This window comes from Meles meles, chromosome 12 (assembly GCF_922984935.1).
Source record: "Meles meles chromosome 12, mMelMel3.1 paternal haplotype, whole genome shotgun sequence".
Classification (NCBI taxonomy): domain Eukaryota; kingdom Metazoa; phylum Chordata; class Mammalia; order Carnivora; family Mustelidae; genus Meles; species Meles meles.
In genome coordinates, this window is record NC_060077.1 from 9,361,179 (window position 1) to 9,377,017 (window position 15,839).

The window sequence follows — 15,839 nt, forward strand, 5'->3', positions numbered from 1 at the left end:
CCCTACGAGCCGGCCTTTCCCGAGGTGTGAACCCACGGGGAGTGAGCGTGTGTTCCCTGCGGATAGCCTTTTGCTCTTTTTGCCTCCTGGGGAAGCTGCTTCTCCCTCTCCTTCTCCGTGTCTGTCTGAAGAACTTTATTGTTTTCCAAGTGGCACATTTAGCGTCTGCCGCTGACCCAGAGAGCCGTGCGCACCGCACGCTGGTGAATAGAATTCCGACCACGGTGCGGGTCGAGCCAGCGCGAGGGTGGGTGTGAGGCTGAAGAGGAAGCGCGAGGCCATAGGGAGACCTCAACTGAGCAGAACACCCTGAGATCTCGGTTTACTTCCGCAGAAGGAATTTGCGGGAATGCTAAGGGAACCTGCCTGCCTAATCCCAGTTCCCCCAGTGGGCTTCTCCCATGTGGCTCTCCTCCTTCGGAAGCCCTTGAGGAAGGAGACCTCCTTTAGAAGCCTTTCCAGGGCTCCACTGATCCCTGACCCACACGAATCCCTCCCGTGGTTTCACTCCCGTTGCCTGGCTGGATGCCCTTGTGGAGATGGAGGTCGTCACTCTTGGCATCAGAAACTCTTGAACACGGCATTGGAGCCTCCCCTGGAGGCCTGGGCAGTGCTTAGATCGGGGGGTCGAGGGAGAGGCAGGAGGGGGTCACGAACGCGGACTGCACAGTAAGGAGTCTGAAAAGCAACCGAAGAACTGATGGTTTCTGGGTGGGGCTGGGGTCCGAATCCAGCTGAGTCGGCTCCCAGTCCAGTGCTCCTTCCCCAGCATCAACCAGCCCATTCGCCACCTGGCAGAGGAGAGAATTAGGCCTGGTCAGTCCCTAGAGGCACCCCCTCAGCACCGCTGTCTGCTGGGGCCCCAACATGCACCCGTCTGTGCCGCCCCTGTGCCCAGCACTGAGTCCTCTGACCTCTCTGCGTGACACCATGTCCCACCCTGCATGTGATCAGGGACTTTGTCATCCATCAGGCTCCTCTGGGTCAAGCACACACCCCCAAACTGGAAAGAATCCTAGCACGAGGCTCCACAGAGGCTGTGGTGGCAGAGCTCGGGGTAACCAGGCAACTGATGACAATAGCCAGAGGCTCCCGTGGCCGACCGTGCCGGCTTCGTGTGTGACGTGCACACACGTGTTGTACGGCACACCGCATCGTCTTGCCCCAGCCTGCAGCAGCCCCGGGAACGGGGCGGGAAGTTTGCATCACTCCTTCTGCACAGCCACCGAGCTCCATCTGTGTAGCTGCTGCAGAGCTCCGTGGACTGATCCCCGTGGACCGAATCCCATGGATCGATCCCCGGGAATCAACCAGAAGCCCAGGTTGTGGGGGCCTGGCTTCCAGCCAGGCTCCGGGGCCGGGGTGCTATGCAGGAGACCCATCCCCTTCGTCAAAGCTCAGCAACCTGGCACATTGCCCCATCCTAGGATGCTTGTTGGCCCTCGGTATCCGGGGCAGTAAGTGTCAGTCCTTCTGGAAGTGCCCGTGTTCCCTAAAACTCCAGGGTGATGAGCTGTTTCTCGAAGAACTTCCCTCTCAAGGTGGAGGGGAGCGGGAGGGACGGAGGCTGACGAAGGAAGACTGAAGTCAAGGACTCGAACCATTCCACATGGTCTTCCCTGGGTGGCCTGAGTCTAGCGCACATTCATGCTCTCTCTCTGTCTCAGGAGCCACCCTGATGTTTCTAGAAGGGTAGCATCTTGGCATCGATCAAAACCGTCAATTTCTCAAAGCCTGTCTTTGGCAGGGGGGGTGCTAGGCATTCACACTTGTCACTCTCCATCCTCCCAGGACTCCAGGAAGTTGGTGGTGGGTGGCATTTGACACCTGAGAACACTGGGTTCAAAGGGGGTCAAGTCACTGGCCCCGGGGTCATGCAGCCGGGACGGGGCAGAGCCGGTCCATGTGCTGACCAGATGCTGAAGCCCACACATCCAGGGACCGCCCTCCGCTGAGTGCCAGCCCCTCCTCTCTCCAGCTCCCAGCAGAGAGATCTTGCCAGTTAGAGACGTTCCGGTGGGGCTGGGGGGCAGAGCATCTCTTGGGAGAACACCCAGGCTAAAATGAGCCCCCCACCCCTAGAGAAGGAGTGAGCCCCCCAATATCAGCCCCATCAGCATGCATGTCAGCTTCCAGTCCCCCGAGCCCGACAGCAGCCTGGCCTCGGAGAGGGCCCCCAGTAGCCAATGGGGTTCTCTTCCGCAGCAACCCCCTCCTCTGTCTTTGCCCGGAGCAGGCTGGTCCCACGGGAGAAAAGGATGGGAAGAGCGGACCCGCAGCCTAGAAACCAGAATATTAATTTTTTTTCCCATGCATGCGCCTTTAATTTTTCCCTTCCCGAGCCCGCCGCGCCTTTGTACTTTTGCAGTTGCAGCTGTTTTTATTTGCCGCCGCTGCTGTTGTTTTAAAAGGTCTATTTTCACATGGAATGTTATCCAATTAGCAGAGCAATGTGTTGGCTTAAATAAACACTTGGGGGGAGCCGGCAGTAGGGAGACGTGATGGCGGCTGGTGTTGGCAGGCAGAGCTGTTCTCTCCGTGGTAAACAACCACGGCTTTAATTGTGGGGGCGCACCAGTTATTGTGTCCCTCCCCACGTCTCGCTTCGGCACCATGCTGGGGAAGGGGGTGGGGGCGACGTGGACCCGTGCCCCCCCCACCGCCCCAGGGTTGGGCTGCTGCTGAGGGTTTGGTCGGGGACCCCCATCGGGCCCGGCCACACCCATGCTGGCACCTTGCAGACTCTTCCGAAGCCAGCCCGGTGCTGGGGACGGCGGACCGTGAGGGAGCCGGATGGGGCTCCTCGGGGTGGGGATGCCCGGCTCGGTGCCAGGTGCCCGGTGCGGCCCGCACAGGGCTGAGCCGTCTCACCCTCCCCATAAACGATGATCGCCGTCAGATTATCCGCGGTGTGCGCTCAGCACACGTTTGCTTAATTAAGTGGAAGAGGGGAGTAGAACACAGCCTCCGTGGGGCCTGCGGGAGCGCAGCAGGGTCCGAAGAGGCCATCGCCCCATGGAAATGAGGAGGCCGTGGACGCAGACGAGGGGTGTCATTCATATCCCCGAACCCCAGGTTACTTGTCCATCTGCACGTCGGAGTTAACACCGCCTCCCCGAGGCAGCCGTGAAGGTGAAGGGCCCGGCCTGGGCCTTGCCACGTGGCACCGCAGAAAGGGCAGCAGCAGGGGTCAGAATGGGCCGGGCCCCCAGGGTCAAGACTGCTGCCTGGCTCTCGGATGCTCTTCGTCCCCAGACAGGTTAACTGCAAGCCAACTCAGGAATAGGGGTTGGTCCCCACTTTCCTGTCCAGGCAGGTACACGAGGTGCAGACCATCATGCCTGTGTCTCATTCGCAGGGCTCTGCCTCGTTCCCGTGGTTGGAACCCAGAGGTAAAAGCACGTTGGAATCCCAAGCCTTGCGTTTCAAAGCAGGGAGTCAGGCTCCACCAACACATTGACGAGCTGACAAGTCAGGGTCGGGACAGGCCCCTCTCAGCTTAGCAGGAGGGCACCCTTCATTCCTCTCCAGGGGATAAGCAGTGCTGCCCATCCCTCCCTCCAGGCCTGCCCCTGGGTGAAGGTCAGCTTCCAGAGTCTTTCCCTCACATCAGGCAGTCAGTCCCTGTAAGCCAGGAAAACCGACCCGCCCTTCAGACCTGGGCGACTCTGTCCCCTCCAGGAGCACCACTGGTAACTTTTGGAAAGCTCTGCTACCAACGGCTAAACGGGATCAGGACTCAGACTCTTACCACGGGCAGGGCACTGGGGGAAATGAATCGTCGTGGTCTTATTTATTATTCGGCAGCCGCAGGAGGTCAGGGTGCCCCCACTTCGCAGTGAGAAAGGGAGACCCAGAGAGGTGCCCTGTCTGGTCACAAAGCAGGAAGGCATCCAGGCCACGCCACGGGCCCCTCTTGGAGCCCAAGGCTATTAGCAGGCCATGCCGCCTCTTTGCCTGGTGGCTTCCGACCATCGGTGACCTGGCATTGGTTCCTTTACCTCTCCAGCAGTCAGAGGGGGTGCCTCACCTTTGTGTCCCCCACTGGAGCGTTAGCTCATGGTGGGTCCTCTGGGGACGTCGAGTTGAACTGGATGGAATTGTGTGGATGAACGTGGGAGAGGGACGAGAACCAAGGCCCCGGCTGTCTCTCCGAGAAACTTGTCCTCAGATCCCCGGGTTCCCCACTTGCGAAGGACCGAGGTGCCGAGTAGGTTCCCCCAGTCCTGTACTAGGAGCCCAACTCATCCTGGGGATCAGTTCCCGCGTGCTGGCAGGACACGCTGAGAGCTTGCTTCTGGGATTGTGAGTGCCATAGAAAGGTTCTGCCCCTCAGAGCTTGGGGTGCTGCCCAGAGAGACACAGAGCGTCCCGGACTGACAGAACCACCTCCCGGAAGCATAGGCCCGATGTTTTTCAGCCACCTCCGCAAAGAGAAGGAGCCAAGCCCCCAGGGGTGCCAGCCAGGGCCGGTGCTCCTGTTCCTGTCACTTGGTCCCATGCTCCCAGGCACACATGGTCGTTCTTGGCCGTCTTAGGTCACACTTGCTCCAGGCACTGGGGGGGCGCAGATGGCCGGGCGCAGGTTGCCGTTGTCTGTGCTCAGGTGGATTTGACGTCTGCAGAGAGAGGCAGCCTTTCCACTCTGCAAGACACAGAGCAGAAGGGGCCGAGAAGGGCCTGGGCTTGTAAAGACAGGAGTCCTGTCCTCGGGCCTGGGCTGGGAGCCATGCACCCACAGGACAGGAGTCTTGCCAAGGGCATCGAGTGGATTTCTGTTGTTGGGAAGAAGAGGTCTGTCTCCAGGGAGAGCTGCAGAAAGGTCAGCCCAGTGCTGCGCTGGCAGCCTTCCAGAGTTCTCCCTGTTCCGGGAAGATGGCTGCCAGGCCTGGTCACAGTCTAGCCGATGGCTGTCATTCATTCCCCTTCTACCTTAGCAGATTTTCTCAAGGGGCGCGGGGGAGGGAGGTGTTGCAGAAGAGACAGCTAGAGGCTAGGGCTCTCGGTGCCCACAGTTAGTGGCTTAGGTCAGAGGAGATGAAAGGGGAATGATTCTGGGACAGCTGAGCCAGGGGACCAGACGGTAGCTAGCCTGCGCTCCAGCCAGACCTGCCCGAGCTGGCCTAGTAAGCCACGATTCTGAGTGGGGCCAAGCCTTGGGACGTGCTGTCTGAGGTGAGAAGTCCATCTTGCCCCAAGTCAAGGCACAGGGACTTGGAGCAACCAGCTGGGTCAGCAAACAGCCTCCTCCATGATGGTCCGAGAGGGATTTATGAAGGAGTAGGTAGGGCTCGGGGGCTTTCCAGGGATGCTGATGCCTCCAGGGGCCAGTGACAGTGCTGGGGAGGGACCCCAACAGGAGTTCCCATCCTGGAGGGAGGGAGCAGGAAGAGAAATGTCCCCACCCCTTCCCGTCCTCCCTCCAGGACTACTGGCATCTCCCCATTGCTCACCCGAAACAGAAACCAGAAAGCGAGAGCCTAGTTATACACCCCATGGGAGTCGGCTGCAAAAGCCCGGAGAATGGTCCAGAAAGAAGCAGGAGTAGTCAGCACTGGCCTGTCAGATGAAAACAGGAAGTGACTCCAGAGAGCAGGGGCTCCCCTCTTCTGTGGTGGTCTCCTCCTGGCCAGTCGGATGCACCCTTCAAGTTCCCCTCTAGATCTTCAGGCTTCTGCAGTGACCCGAGTGGTGGTCTGGTGGTGTACCGAGTCCTGGTGGCATGGGCACCTGTACCTGTCCCCCGAGGTCCCCAAGTCATACCCATGGGGAACAGGTCTTCTTCTGCTCTCCATTGCCAGACGCAAGACCCTGTAGGCACCAAGTGACGTCCCAGTCGGAAGGCAGAGTGCGCCACGCATACGGGCAGCCAAAGACATGAGCTCCTTGCTCCTGTCTTTCACTGTCTGTGTCATAGGAGTGTGGAGGGACCACAGCAGGCTCCTTAAGCCAGCCCTCCGTCTCTGACCAGGACCAAAGCGAGCGTCCCTTCCAGTCCGTAGACCCTCGGTGGAAGAGCCCCCGGGTCAGCTCTGTGAATACAGTAGCCACCTCCCACCCCCTTATCTATGGCGTGTTACCGGCGGTCAGCCGCGGTCCAAAAGCAGATGACCCTCGTCCGAAGACGGACAGTGTAGCCTTAGACAGTGTCCGATGCCCACGTCGTGCACCTCGCTCATGCGCTCTCGTCTCGCAGGCACGTTAACCTCCCACACCACACAAAGAAGGGGGAGTTAGGACAGTAGCGGATTTTGAGCAAGACCACGTTTACGTACTTCTATTACAGTTTATCGTTACGGTTGTTCACTACAGTTGTAACTGTAGCACTCTAATGGCAGTGTTATTAAATCTCTTACTGTGGTTAATTCAGAAATGAAATTTTGCCACAGGTACGCCCATATAGGAAAAATATAGTATGTGTGGGTTCCATACCGCCTGTGGGTTTGGGCATCCCCTGGGATCCTGGAATGTATCTCCCACAGATAAGGGGGACCGACCTTCTTCCCTGGGCGCTACTAGGGGCAGCAAGGAGAGAGGTTTTCCCTCCAAGGTTCAAGGCCGAACCGAGGAGGCCGACCTACAAGCAGGTGTTTCTGGTGCTGGACTGGAGGCCTTACAGGTGGGGCCCAGGGAGGACACGCGGCTGTCGTCTGTGAGGAGAGCACATTGTGCCCTGGGCCCACCAGCAGGTCACCTGTGACAAGGGAGCTCTTCTGAGGCCAGAGCAGGTCACAAAGGCCCAAGGATGGAACGCACAGGGTCTGAAAGGGGAAGCAAGAAGGAAGCTGGCGTGTGTAGGGACCTTGGCCGGCGCCCGTTTTCCTGTCACTGAAATGGGAGAAAAATGTCTGTTCTCATGAATAGGTTGGAAGCCTAGGCTTAGAGTTTCAACCCAGGAGGTCCATGATCTGCTTCCCTTTCATTCCAAGGGAAGAAAACAGGCAGCAGCAGCAGGATTTGGAGAGAAGCACCAGGCCAGTAATGTCTAACTCCCCGCTTTTTCTGAGACACCCTCATTGCATCGGGTCCTGGGTGCCCCCAGATGAACAATGCCCCAAGAGCTGATTTGGCGGCCGGGGGGTGGGGGGTGCTGTGCCACAGCTGAGGTTTAGAACTCTCAGGAGGAAAGTGACATGAGTCTCAGCAGGCCCAGAGGCTGGGGGGAAGCTACTGGCGGGCCCCAGGCCAGAGAGGCCAGGGCTGCACGTTCCCCTTGGCTGTGCCTAGAACCTTTCATGCCTTCCACACTAGCCTGAAGGCCTCTTGAGGCCTGGGCTGTGTCCTTCTCCTCACCCACCCCCCTGCCTTCTAGGACCCCCCCCCAAATATATAACAAGCTCCCCTCAGGCCCCTTTAGTGAAATACGATGACTCTGGGTTGTCCAAAGCCACTTTTAGCCTCAAGTCCCTGTCCCTGCTGCCTGCGACAGTTTGAGGCCACTACATTGACTAGCAAGGCAGCGGGCACTCAGGAAATCAGCTCAGTCTCCTGTGAACTGGAGGGGACTGGGATGAGGGAGGCTAGTCCTGCTATTTTTGGAGAACTGCGTACTGGGCTCCAGCGCCAAATGCACAAGCACTCTTGTGTCCCACCGAATATTGTTCCCGTTTTTCGGTCGCGTAAGGGGAGCAGAGGGCATCCATAATAATAAGCCCAGCCAAGGGTGCTGTTAGACTTCACAGTCCACAGGCTCCTCCTAGCCACTCTTTGCTGCCGCCACTCAAGGAAATGGGTCCCAGAGAGGTTAAGCAGCCCGCTCAAGCTCACACAGCTTGCATGTGGTGCAGTGGGGATTTGAACCAGAGGCCCCCGGTCATAATGACTGTGCACCTCACCTCTGGAGGTGAAAAGCCCTTCCAAAGAGGAGGTGAGAATTTGGAACGGTTGCCATCAGAGGCCAGGAGGGGGAGTTTTTCAGCAACTGCGGCAGTGAGCGGACCCCTCCCAGGCTCCATGGGAGCACGGCAGTGGAGAACGGGGTCGGAAGGAAACGCCAGTCTGAAGGCTGCACGCAGAGGGGGGCCGGGGCCGGGGTGTCTTGCCCGGGGCCCCCTCCCAGGCCCCCTCACTTCTCTCTGCAGCTCAGTTCCCAACAGCTGCAGCCTCGTGCCCCACCCCCTCCACCCACCCGCCTGCATCCGGGGGACCGCAGCTCCTCAGGGACCCGGACGCCGGGACGGAATACCCGCCACGCCAGACTCCCGACTGACTTCTCTCCCCCAGCTCAAAACCCCAGCTCCCCAGTCAGGCTGTCTCTCTGCAGTGCCAGCTGAGAACGCGTGTGTTTTAAAGCTTGGAATGGGCCATTTCGGCTCGGAGTCCAGATGCATTTTTATGTCCGCGTGGAAAAAACGCAGAGGCTCTGCTGGCAGTCAGAAAGAGTTTTTTAAATTAAAGTAAAAAAAAAAAAAGGTGGGGGAGTAGGGAGAAAAAGTTTCCTGCACCTGGCCCTTCTCAGAAAAGCGCAACGAAAACAAAGCATTTCTGTACTTGGACCGCATGTCTTGTTTTTTAAAAGGTGCATGTCTCACCAGCTCCCACCAGTGCTTTTCAGATTCGGTTGTTACAGAATATCCACTGCAGATGACCCTCGGGCATGTTGTGTGTTCATCCCACGATTAGCCCCATTTTACAGATGAGGAGACCGAGGCTCCCAGGGGGGCACCTGACTTACCCAGGGTCACTTCAACCGCCGTAACGAAGTACCACAGGCTGGGGGACTGAAACCAACAGAAATTGGCTATCTCCCCGTTCTCAAGGCTGGGAGTCCATGATCAAGGGGGTAGGAGTTGTTGGGTTCCTTTCAAAGGATGTCTGTTCCCCTCCTCTCCCAGCATCTGGTGGCAGCAGCATTCCTCAGCCCCCTGTTTCCACAGGGCACCCCCCTGCGTCTGTCTTCACGTGGCTGTCTCTCATGAGGCCACAGTTGTAGTGGGTTAGGGGGCCCGCCTTCTCCAGGATGCCCTCGCCTTCATTTGACTACACCTGCAAGGACTGTTTCCAAATGGGGTCACAACCCAAGGTACCAGGGGTGTGGATTCCAACATCCATTCTTGCGGGGAGCATGGGTCCAGCCCATAATGGTCATGCTGAAGGTGAGAGCCAGAGGGGCCTCGGTTCCGGCATGGAGCGCTCCTCGTTACACACTGCCTCCTCGCAGCATGGAGGAAGCAAGAGGGATGAGTCCCCGTGGCCCCTCTTCTCGTACCACGTGGTGCTGATGGCAGCCCAGAAGCACAGACGAAGACGCCATCCTTAGCCACTGGGGCTTCCCGACCTGACGAGCACCCGGGGCTGGCCCTAGCCATACCCATAGCTGGCCCACGGCCTTGCTGCTGGGAGAAAGAAATCACAGATGCGACAAGTCAGCAGTAACAGCACAACCAGGATGAGAGCTAGCATCTACTGAGCACTTACTGTATGCCCCACATGTTGTAGGCACCTTCCACTTAATTCTTTCTCCTCTCCCTTGAAACTCTGAGATTGGAGGGCCATTAACATTCCCATTTCATAGACCAGGAAACTGAGGCTGGAGAGGTTCATTAACTTGCCCAAGGTCTTGAAGGGAGGAGGTACAGGACCTGCCCTGCCCAGACACAGTGGCTCCGGAGTCTAAGCCTGTGGCTTCTGTGAACCACAGGAGAGCTGCAGGGCAAGCCCCGGGGTGGTGCCACTTAGCCTGGGCCCTGGTGACGTTTAAGAGCAAACTCACCAGTACCGCATGGTTGCATTCATCTGAAACATCCGGAACAGGCAGATCCGAAGAGACAGAAAACAGACTTATGGGGGCCGGAGGCCGGGGGAGGGTGAGGAGTGACCACTGCCGAGTGTGGGGTTTCTCCTGGGAGGATGGGGGATGATGTATTCTGAACTTGACATGATGATGGCCGCACAACTCTGACTGTCCTGAAAACCCACAAGCTGTGTACTTTAGAGGAGTGACTTGCATGGTGTGTGGCTTATATTTCAGTAAAGCAGTCCCAAACACCAGAGAGAGTGTAGGCAGAACTTGGAGGCCAGGAGCAGCGAAGAGTAGGATGCCAGAGCTGCTGAGCCCGGGGAAGGAGCCAGCGCCTGGGAGTGCAGGGGACAGACTCCTCGGGGCTAGCGAAGGACAGAGCCACCAGGGAAAAGCAAGGGGCCTGTGTGGCTGGTCGCCATGGCTAGGTAGGGCTCGGCTTTGTCCCATGGCACTCCCCTGACGGCCCAATGGGAGGCAAGCCGGCCCATGGGGTGGCCCTCCCCAGACGGGACACTGTGGGCAGGAAGCCGGCCACTGGCCCAGGCACCAATTACAGGCAGATATATTGACGGCACGTTCCCTCGCAGCTCTCCCCCTGGGAACGTAACCTGCTAATTGAGCTAAGTGCCCAGCAGCTCCCACACCCTCGCTGGAGAGCAGGTGTCACAAGGGCCAGAACCTGGCCTGGCCTTTGAGCTTGAGGTGCCAGCATGGGGACAGGGGACGGGATGAGCGTCTGCTCCAGGTCTCTGCTAACTCACCGTTTCATTTCCTGCCCTCGCTCCCCCAGAGAGCCTTCCACGCGCTGTGTCACAGCACCCACCTGTACGGCCGGAGACTGGTCCTGGAGTGGGCCGACTCGGAGGTGAGCCTGCAGACCCTGCGGCGGAAGACGGCCAAGCACTTCCACGGTAAGCATGCCAGGGTGCCTGGGGGTCTGTCCTTGCCTGGACAGGCTGCTGCCATCCCTCGACGGGATGCTGATCTGTGCAGACGGCACCTGTAGCCTCCATACCCTTTGGCTTCCGGCTGGGTTGGGTCGTTGGGAAGGCCTGGCAGGAAATTGGGAAAGAGGAGGAGACTGGGGTCAGGGGGTTTATCCCCTCCCCATCCCACCGCCACCACCCCCAGGGCCCCCACCTTCTGTCCTGCCAGGTGGCTGGCTGGCACTGCCACCCAAGGCTGCAGCTCATGTCTGGTTGTCCTCTGTACCCGGCACTCTCTGTCCAGGTCCCCACGGCCAGCCAAGGGGGTCACTTTCTCTGAAACCCCTACCCTCTGCCTCCTTTCTGGTGGACCCTCCTCGGTTACTCCGTTTGAGGGCCGTCCACTCCCTACCAGAAGCCCGACAGTCACAGGACCTGACTCCACCTCTCACACGCTTTGGTGGCATCCCGTGGCCTCGCAGATTATTCAGTCCCTCCCCCGAAAATTCTCAGTGAGCGCCTGCTTGTTCTAGCACAGGGGTGCGGCTGTGACCTAGCTGGGCGGCAGGTTCTAGGGGAAGAGGCCAGGAACATTACTTGAGCGGGTGGTCTAGAAAGGCCTCCCTGCAGAGGTGACGTTTGCATCACGAGAGGGCTGCCTGAGCAGTGGGGCCCTTGAGCTTGGCACCTGCAGAAGCAGGGAGGCCAGCATGGCTGGAACAGGTAAGGTGGCGAGAGTTGGGGGCCGGCTTACAACGGGTCTCATCCTATCCAGCAAGGTGCTGGGGAGTCAGGTAGGAGGGGACGAGGGAAAGTCTGGAGAACACTGGGCCACACCAGGCGTGCGGAAGGGGAGGCAGGTGCCCCCGACTGTCCCTGCACTCGGGCTATCAAGGGACCTTTGAACTTGAATCCCATCCCCACGCCTCTCCCTTGCGTCTCAGAAGTGCATTCAGGGCCTGGCAGGAAAGGAGCAGCTGCTAGCCTCCTGCCCACTTGGGATCCTGTTGGCTTCGTGACAGATGCCCAGGAATAGCCTCCCCCGGCTGGGTATGCGTCTCCTCCTCCCACCTGCCCAGGAAAGCAGGCTTGGTGAAGGGGCTCCGTAGTCCCACCCACGGCATCAGCCACGGCTGCTCTGAGGTCTCAGGTGGCAAGCTGCCTTCCTCCACCCAGGAGTCCCAGAGACAACTGGAGGGTTCGCAGCTCTCGGGGTTTCCTGGGTCGACCAGTTACCCAGGGGCCTCCCACTGCTCCCCTCACCCATCCCCACCAGGCAGTGGGGAGCCACAGTGTCACCTGGGGGCAGTCTGGGGTATTGGCTGCAGAGCCCACTCTTCTGTAGGGATAGAGTGTGGAGCCAGGACATGACCATTGCCTGTCCCAGCCAGTGACACTCCCCAGTCATGAGCAGCGTAGGGGACCCTGCAGAGGAGGCAGCCTTTACGGGGCTGGGGGTTTTCCAGTTTGGGCCCCGTTGGTCTTGCTCTGGGCTAGCAAGCAGGGCCTCTGAGCAGTGTCTTGGGGGTGCAGACACCCCCAAGGTGTGCTACGAGCACAGGGCGTAGCCTTTGACTGTAGCTCAGCCTGCGAACCCTTCAGATACACCCTTGGCCTGCCCGGCTCCAGGGGCCTTTTCCAGCCCAGTCCCACGTGACCACCCTGAGCGCCGCACGGTGCTCTGTGCCTCCCCACGTGCTCTTCCCTCTGCTCAGAATGCTCGACCCTCCAATTTGTTTAAGCAGCCAGGGCCTGTGCAGCCAGTAAGGCCCAGCTCAAATGACACCTCGCCCAGCAAGCCCTCCCTCTCTCTGCCCCTCTCCTTCGGTATCCGTAAAGGCTCCGTCCTCCCTTCCTACACTTCCTGCCATGTCATAATTTATTTCATTTTGGTGTTCTCCTCGCTGGACTGATGCCTTTCCCACATGAAGACTGTGTCCTTGGCTTCCCCTCTGGGCCCCCGTGCCCGGCCCCATGTCCAGCACAGGCCAGGCCCCCCGTCAGAGGCTGGGGAAGTTACCAGCAAAAGTACACGAGCAACCAGAGGAATCAGGACTGCGTACACAGTCCCCAGCTCACAACTCAATAAGTCCCCAAATCCTGACGTGCAGAAAGGGAACCTATCCCTATCGACAGCCATTGACAGACCCAAATGCACCCGTCGGCAAATGTTTGTGTAAGGGCCTCTGCCCAGGCCTCGCCTCCGCCCGCCCCCGAAGCCCGCGGCCTGCAGGCTCAGCACTTCTCCCCCGCGATGCGGAGAAGCCCCTTTCGATAAATTGAGTTCCAGAGACAGCGTTATTGCCTCGCCCCAGCGAAAAGGCTTGGTCAGGGGCGTCACTGTGGGATCGGCCGTCTCTAGTATCGGCTGCAGGCCGAGGCCCAGACAGCAGATGTATTCCCAGCGGGAACAGAGGCAATAGCATTCTTCCACACGTGTTCCCGGGAATTACCCAGCAGCCCTGCGAGATGGGCATGATGAGCCCCGGGTTGTGTTGGTTTTTTTTTAATTTTAGGATTTTATTTATTTGTTTGAGAGAGAGTTGAGAGAGCATGAGCAGGGAGAGGGGCAGACTCCCCCAGGAGCAGGGAGCCATGTGCCCGGCTCGATCCCAGGACCCTGGGATCTTGACCTGAGCCGAAGGTGGACACTTCACTGAGCCACCCAGCTGCTTGATTAGCCCCATTTTACGGATGGGAACACTGGGATCAACCAAGCATTGCAGTGACACATTGACTGCTCCTGTTTATTAAGGACTCGCTCCATGCCGAGGTCTGTCCTCAGTCTCTGATCTGCGCCGTCTCACGAGCCCCAGGACAGTGACAGCAGCTCCGGGCGCTGCTGTCTTGGTTTTACAAAGAAACCAAGTGAGGTACTGCCCGTGGTCACGTGGCTGGAAAGTCGCAGATTGGAGCTCTAGGCCAGCTCCAAAAATCCCACCCCACCCCACCGCCCTGTACCACTCAATACTAGCAAATGCCATCTTCCAGAAGTCTGGGGCTTTTATTAGACCCAGGGTATATGAGTGTTTCCTGCACGGTTTCCTTCATGCTGACTCGTCCAGACCCTGAATGTAGACTGTCCTGGGTCCCTTCCAGAAATGGAGGCGATGAATAACAGGTACTGATGGAAAATGTCAGACAGCCCTTTGGAATTGACACAGTGTGTCCTCCTAGAAGGCCCCAGGGGGTGCACACATTACCGTGTCCCCACTTATAGGCGGGGAAGCTCAAGTGCAAGGTGATGTGAGGGCCCCAAGGTCAGTTTGGAGGGTCAGCCCAGCTCTGTGTTTGGCCTCCCTTTGAGTCCCCCTAGAGGAACATGGCCCTCAGGTTCTGGAAGGTGCCATGCGCTCTGAGCTAACCGAGTGTGTGGAAATGAGTGCTGCCAGACCCTTCCTGAACCAGGGGAAGATGGGCAGGGTCCTAGCAGGGAACAGAATTTACCCCAGGGGTTGGCAGGAAGAGCCTGCAACGCGGAGGTGAGGGCAGGGGCCAGAGGTGAGCAGTACTGAGGAGCAGTCCCTCTACCCGCGCCCCCCCCCCCCCCCGCCCTGTCCCAGGGCCTGTAGGGGTGGGCGGGGAGGAAATGATGTCCCTGGGGTCCATTGAGAGCAGGGTCTACAGACACTACTCAGTCTCCTAATGTAGAAGCCCACAGCCAATGCCAGAGAACCCCGCAAAGCAGGTGGGGAGCGGCGGGAAAAGTGCCTGCAACTCCCTCTCCTCCCACCTTTCTCCCCTCTGGGTCTCCCCTTGGCCCATTGCATCTGTAAGCCGGAGGACCAGGTCCCCCAGGGACACCTGCCAGGGGACAGCAGGACAGAGGATGGATCTGGTGGCCCCAGAGAACATCCAGCCCATGTTGGGCCCACGAACAGCAGCAGGGGTGTGCTGAGGGGAGGCCTCCCATCTGGAGGGGTCTCTCAGACGCACACCCGCCTGCCAGACCTCCACGCTGGCCTCACCCGTCTGGGTTGAGAAGATGACAGAACGGCAGCCCGAGAGTAAAGTCATTCCCAGTCGTGTTTCACAGCACTCTTGCCCAAAGAAACACATGATAATCCTCTGAAAACAAAAGAAAGCTCTCTCCAGAACACAGCAAGATAAGACACAGGGATTTGTACCCTAGAATCCGTGAAACCTCGTCTTCGCGGATCCTAGTCTAGGGCTGACCTCAGAGGAGCTGAGAACACCCAGAAATGTTGTCATCCCGGGGAGGGGGGGTGTGGGTGCGTGCACGTGTGTGTGCGCAGGTCTACCTCTCGGGCAAGAGGATCTGTTGTCATCGGATTTTCCGTAAGCTCCTGGTCCCCGAAAGGTTGACTGTAGGAGAGGGAACGTTGACCTTGTAATCAAGGAGACCCGGTTTCTTTTGCTCCCTGGCTGAGTGTCGGGGGCGGGGGGGAGTCAGTGCCTGCCCCCTGGGCTTCCATTTCCCCTTCCGCCAACCTTCCATCAACGGTGGCGGCTAACAAAGGCGCCCCCTTTTAGAATTGTCATGGGGATGATCTGTGAGTAACAGAAGCAACGCGAGCTCCCTTGTTGGTTTTCTCACCCGGAGGGCACCCTTCACCCCCGCAGGGCCGTCCCAGGAGGTAGAGGCTGTGTCTTCCTGTTTAGAGATGAAGGGAGGAGGCGCGCAGAGATGAAGTCCCTCGCCGGGGCTCGCGCAGGCAGTGTATGGTGGAAGCCAGGTTTGAGCTCGCACAGTCCCGCTGAAGCTCCCTGTACTCAGGGCAACGGCTCCATCCGTCCTTCCCACGTTAGCTGGACCCTGGGGGGGCAGGGGGGAGGAGTTCGACAAGTCAGCCCAGAACAGGTGCTCTGGAGCCCGCAATCCCTCTTACTCACCCCTCCATTGTGTGTCTGAGCTGCTGGGGGGGAATGGGAGGGGCCCCTACAGCCCTGAATGTTCAGAATAGGGCTACTGGCCTCCTGCTGTCCTGGCTGGACCCTTCCCCCCGCCCCCTGCTCTGCCCCTTCCCCGTGGCGAAAAATACCCAGCTCATTTGTGTCGAAATCTGCATTGTTCAGCGCTTCCAGGGCCCTGGCAGACTCCGAGGGCAGGTGGGACCCATGCCCAGTTTCCTCCCTCCACGCCGAGCTCTGCCAGGAAGGCACTCAGATCTCAGGTGGAGGCCCCGGCCTCCGTTTGCCCAGCCTGAGCC

The 15,839-nt window shown here is 58.9% G+C and overlaps 1 protein-coding gene across 1 annotated transcript in view; it reads left to right on the top strand.

Moving 5' to 3' along the window:
- Positions 1 to 15,839, top strand: part of RBM19 (RNA binding motif protein 19) — a 120,084-nt gene that overhangs the window by 89,934 nt on the left and 14,311 nt on the right. Inside the window, exon 23 of the mRNA XM_046025706.1 lies at positions 10,533 to 10,653. Within this exon, the coding sequence (XP_045881662.1) occupies positions 10,533 to 10,653 (121 nt within the window). The remainder of the gene's footprint in view (positions 1 to 10,532; positions 10,654 to 15,839) is intronic.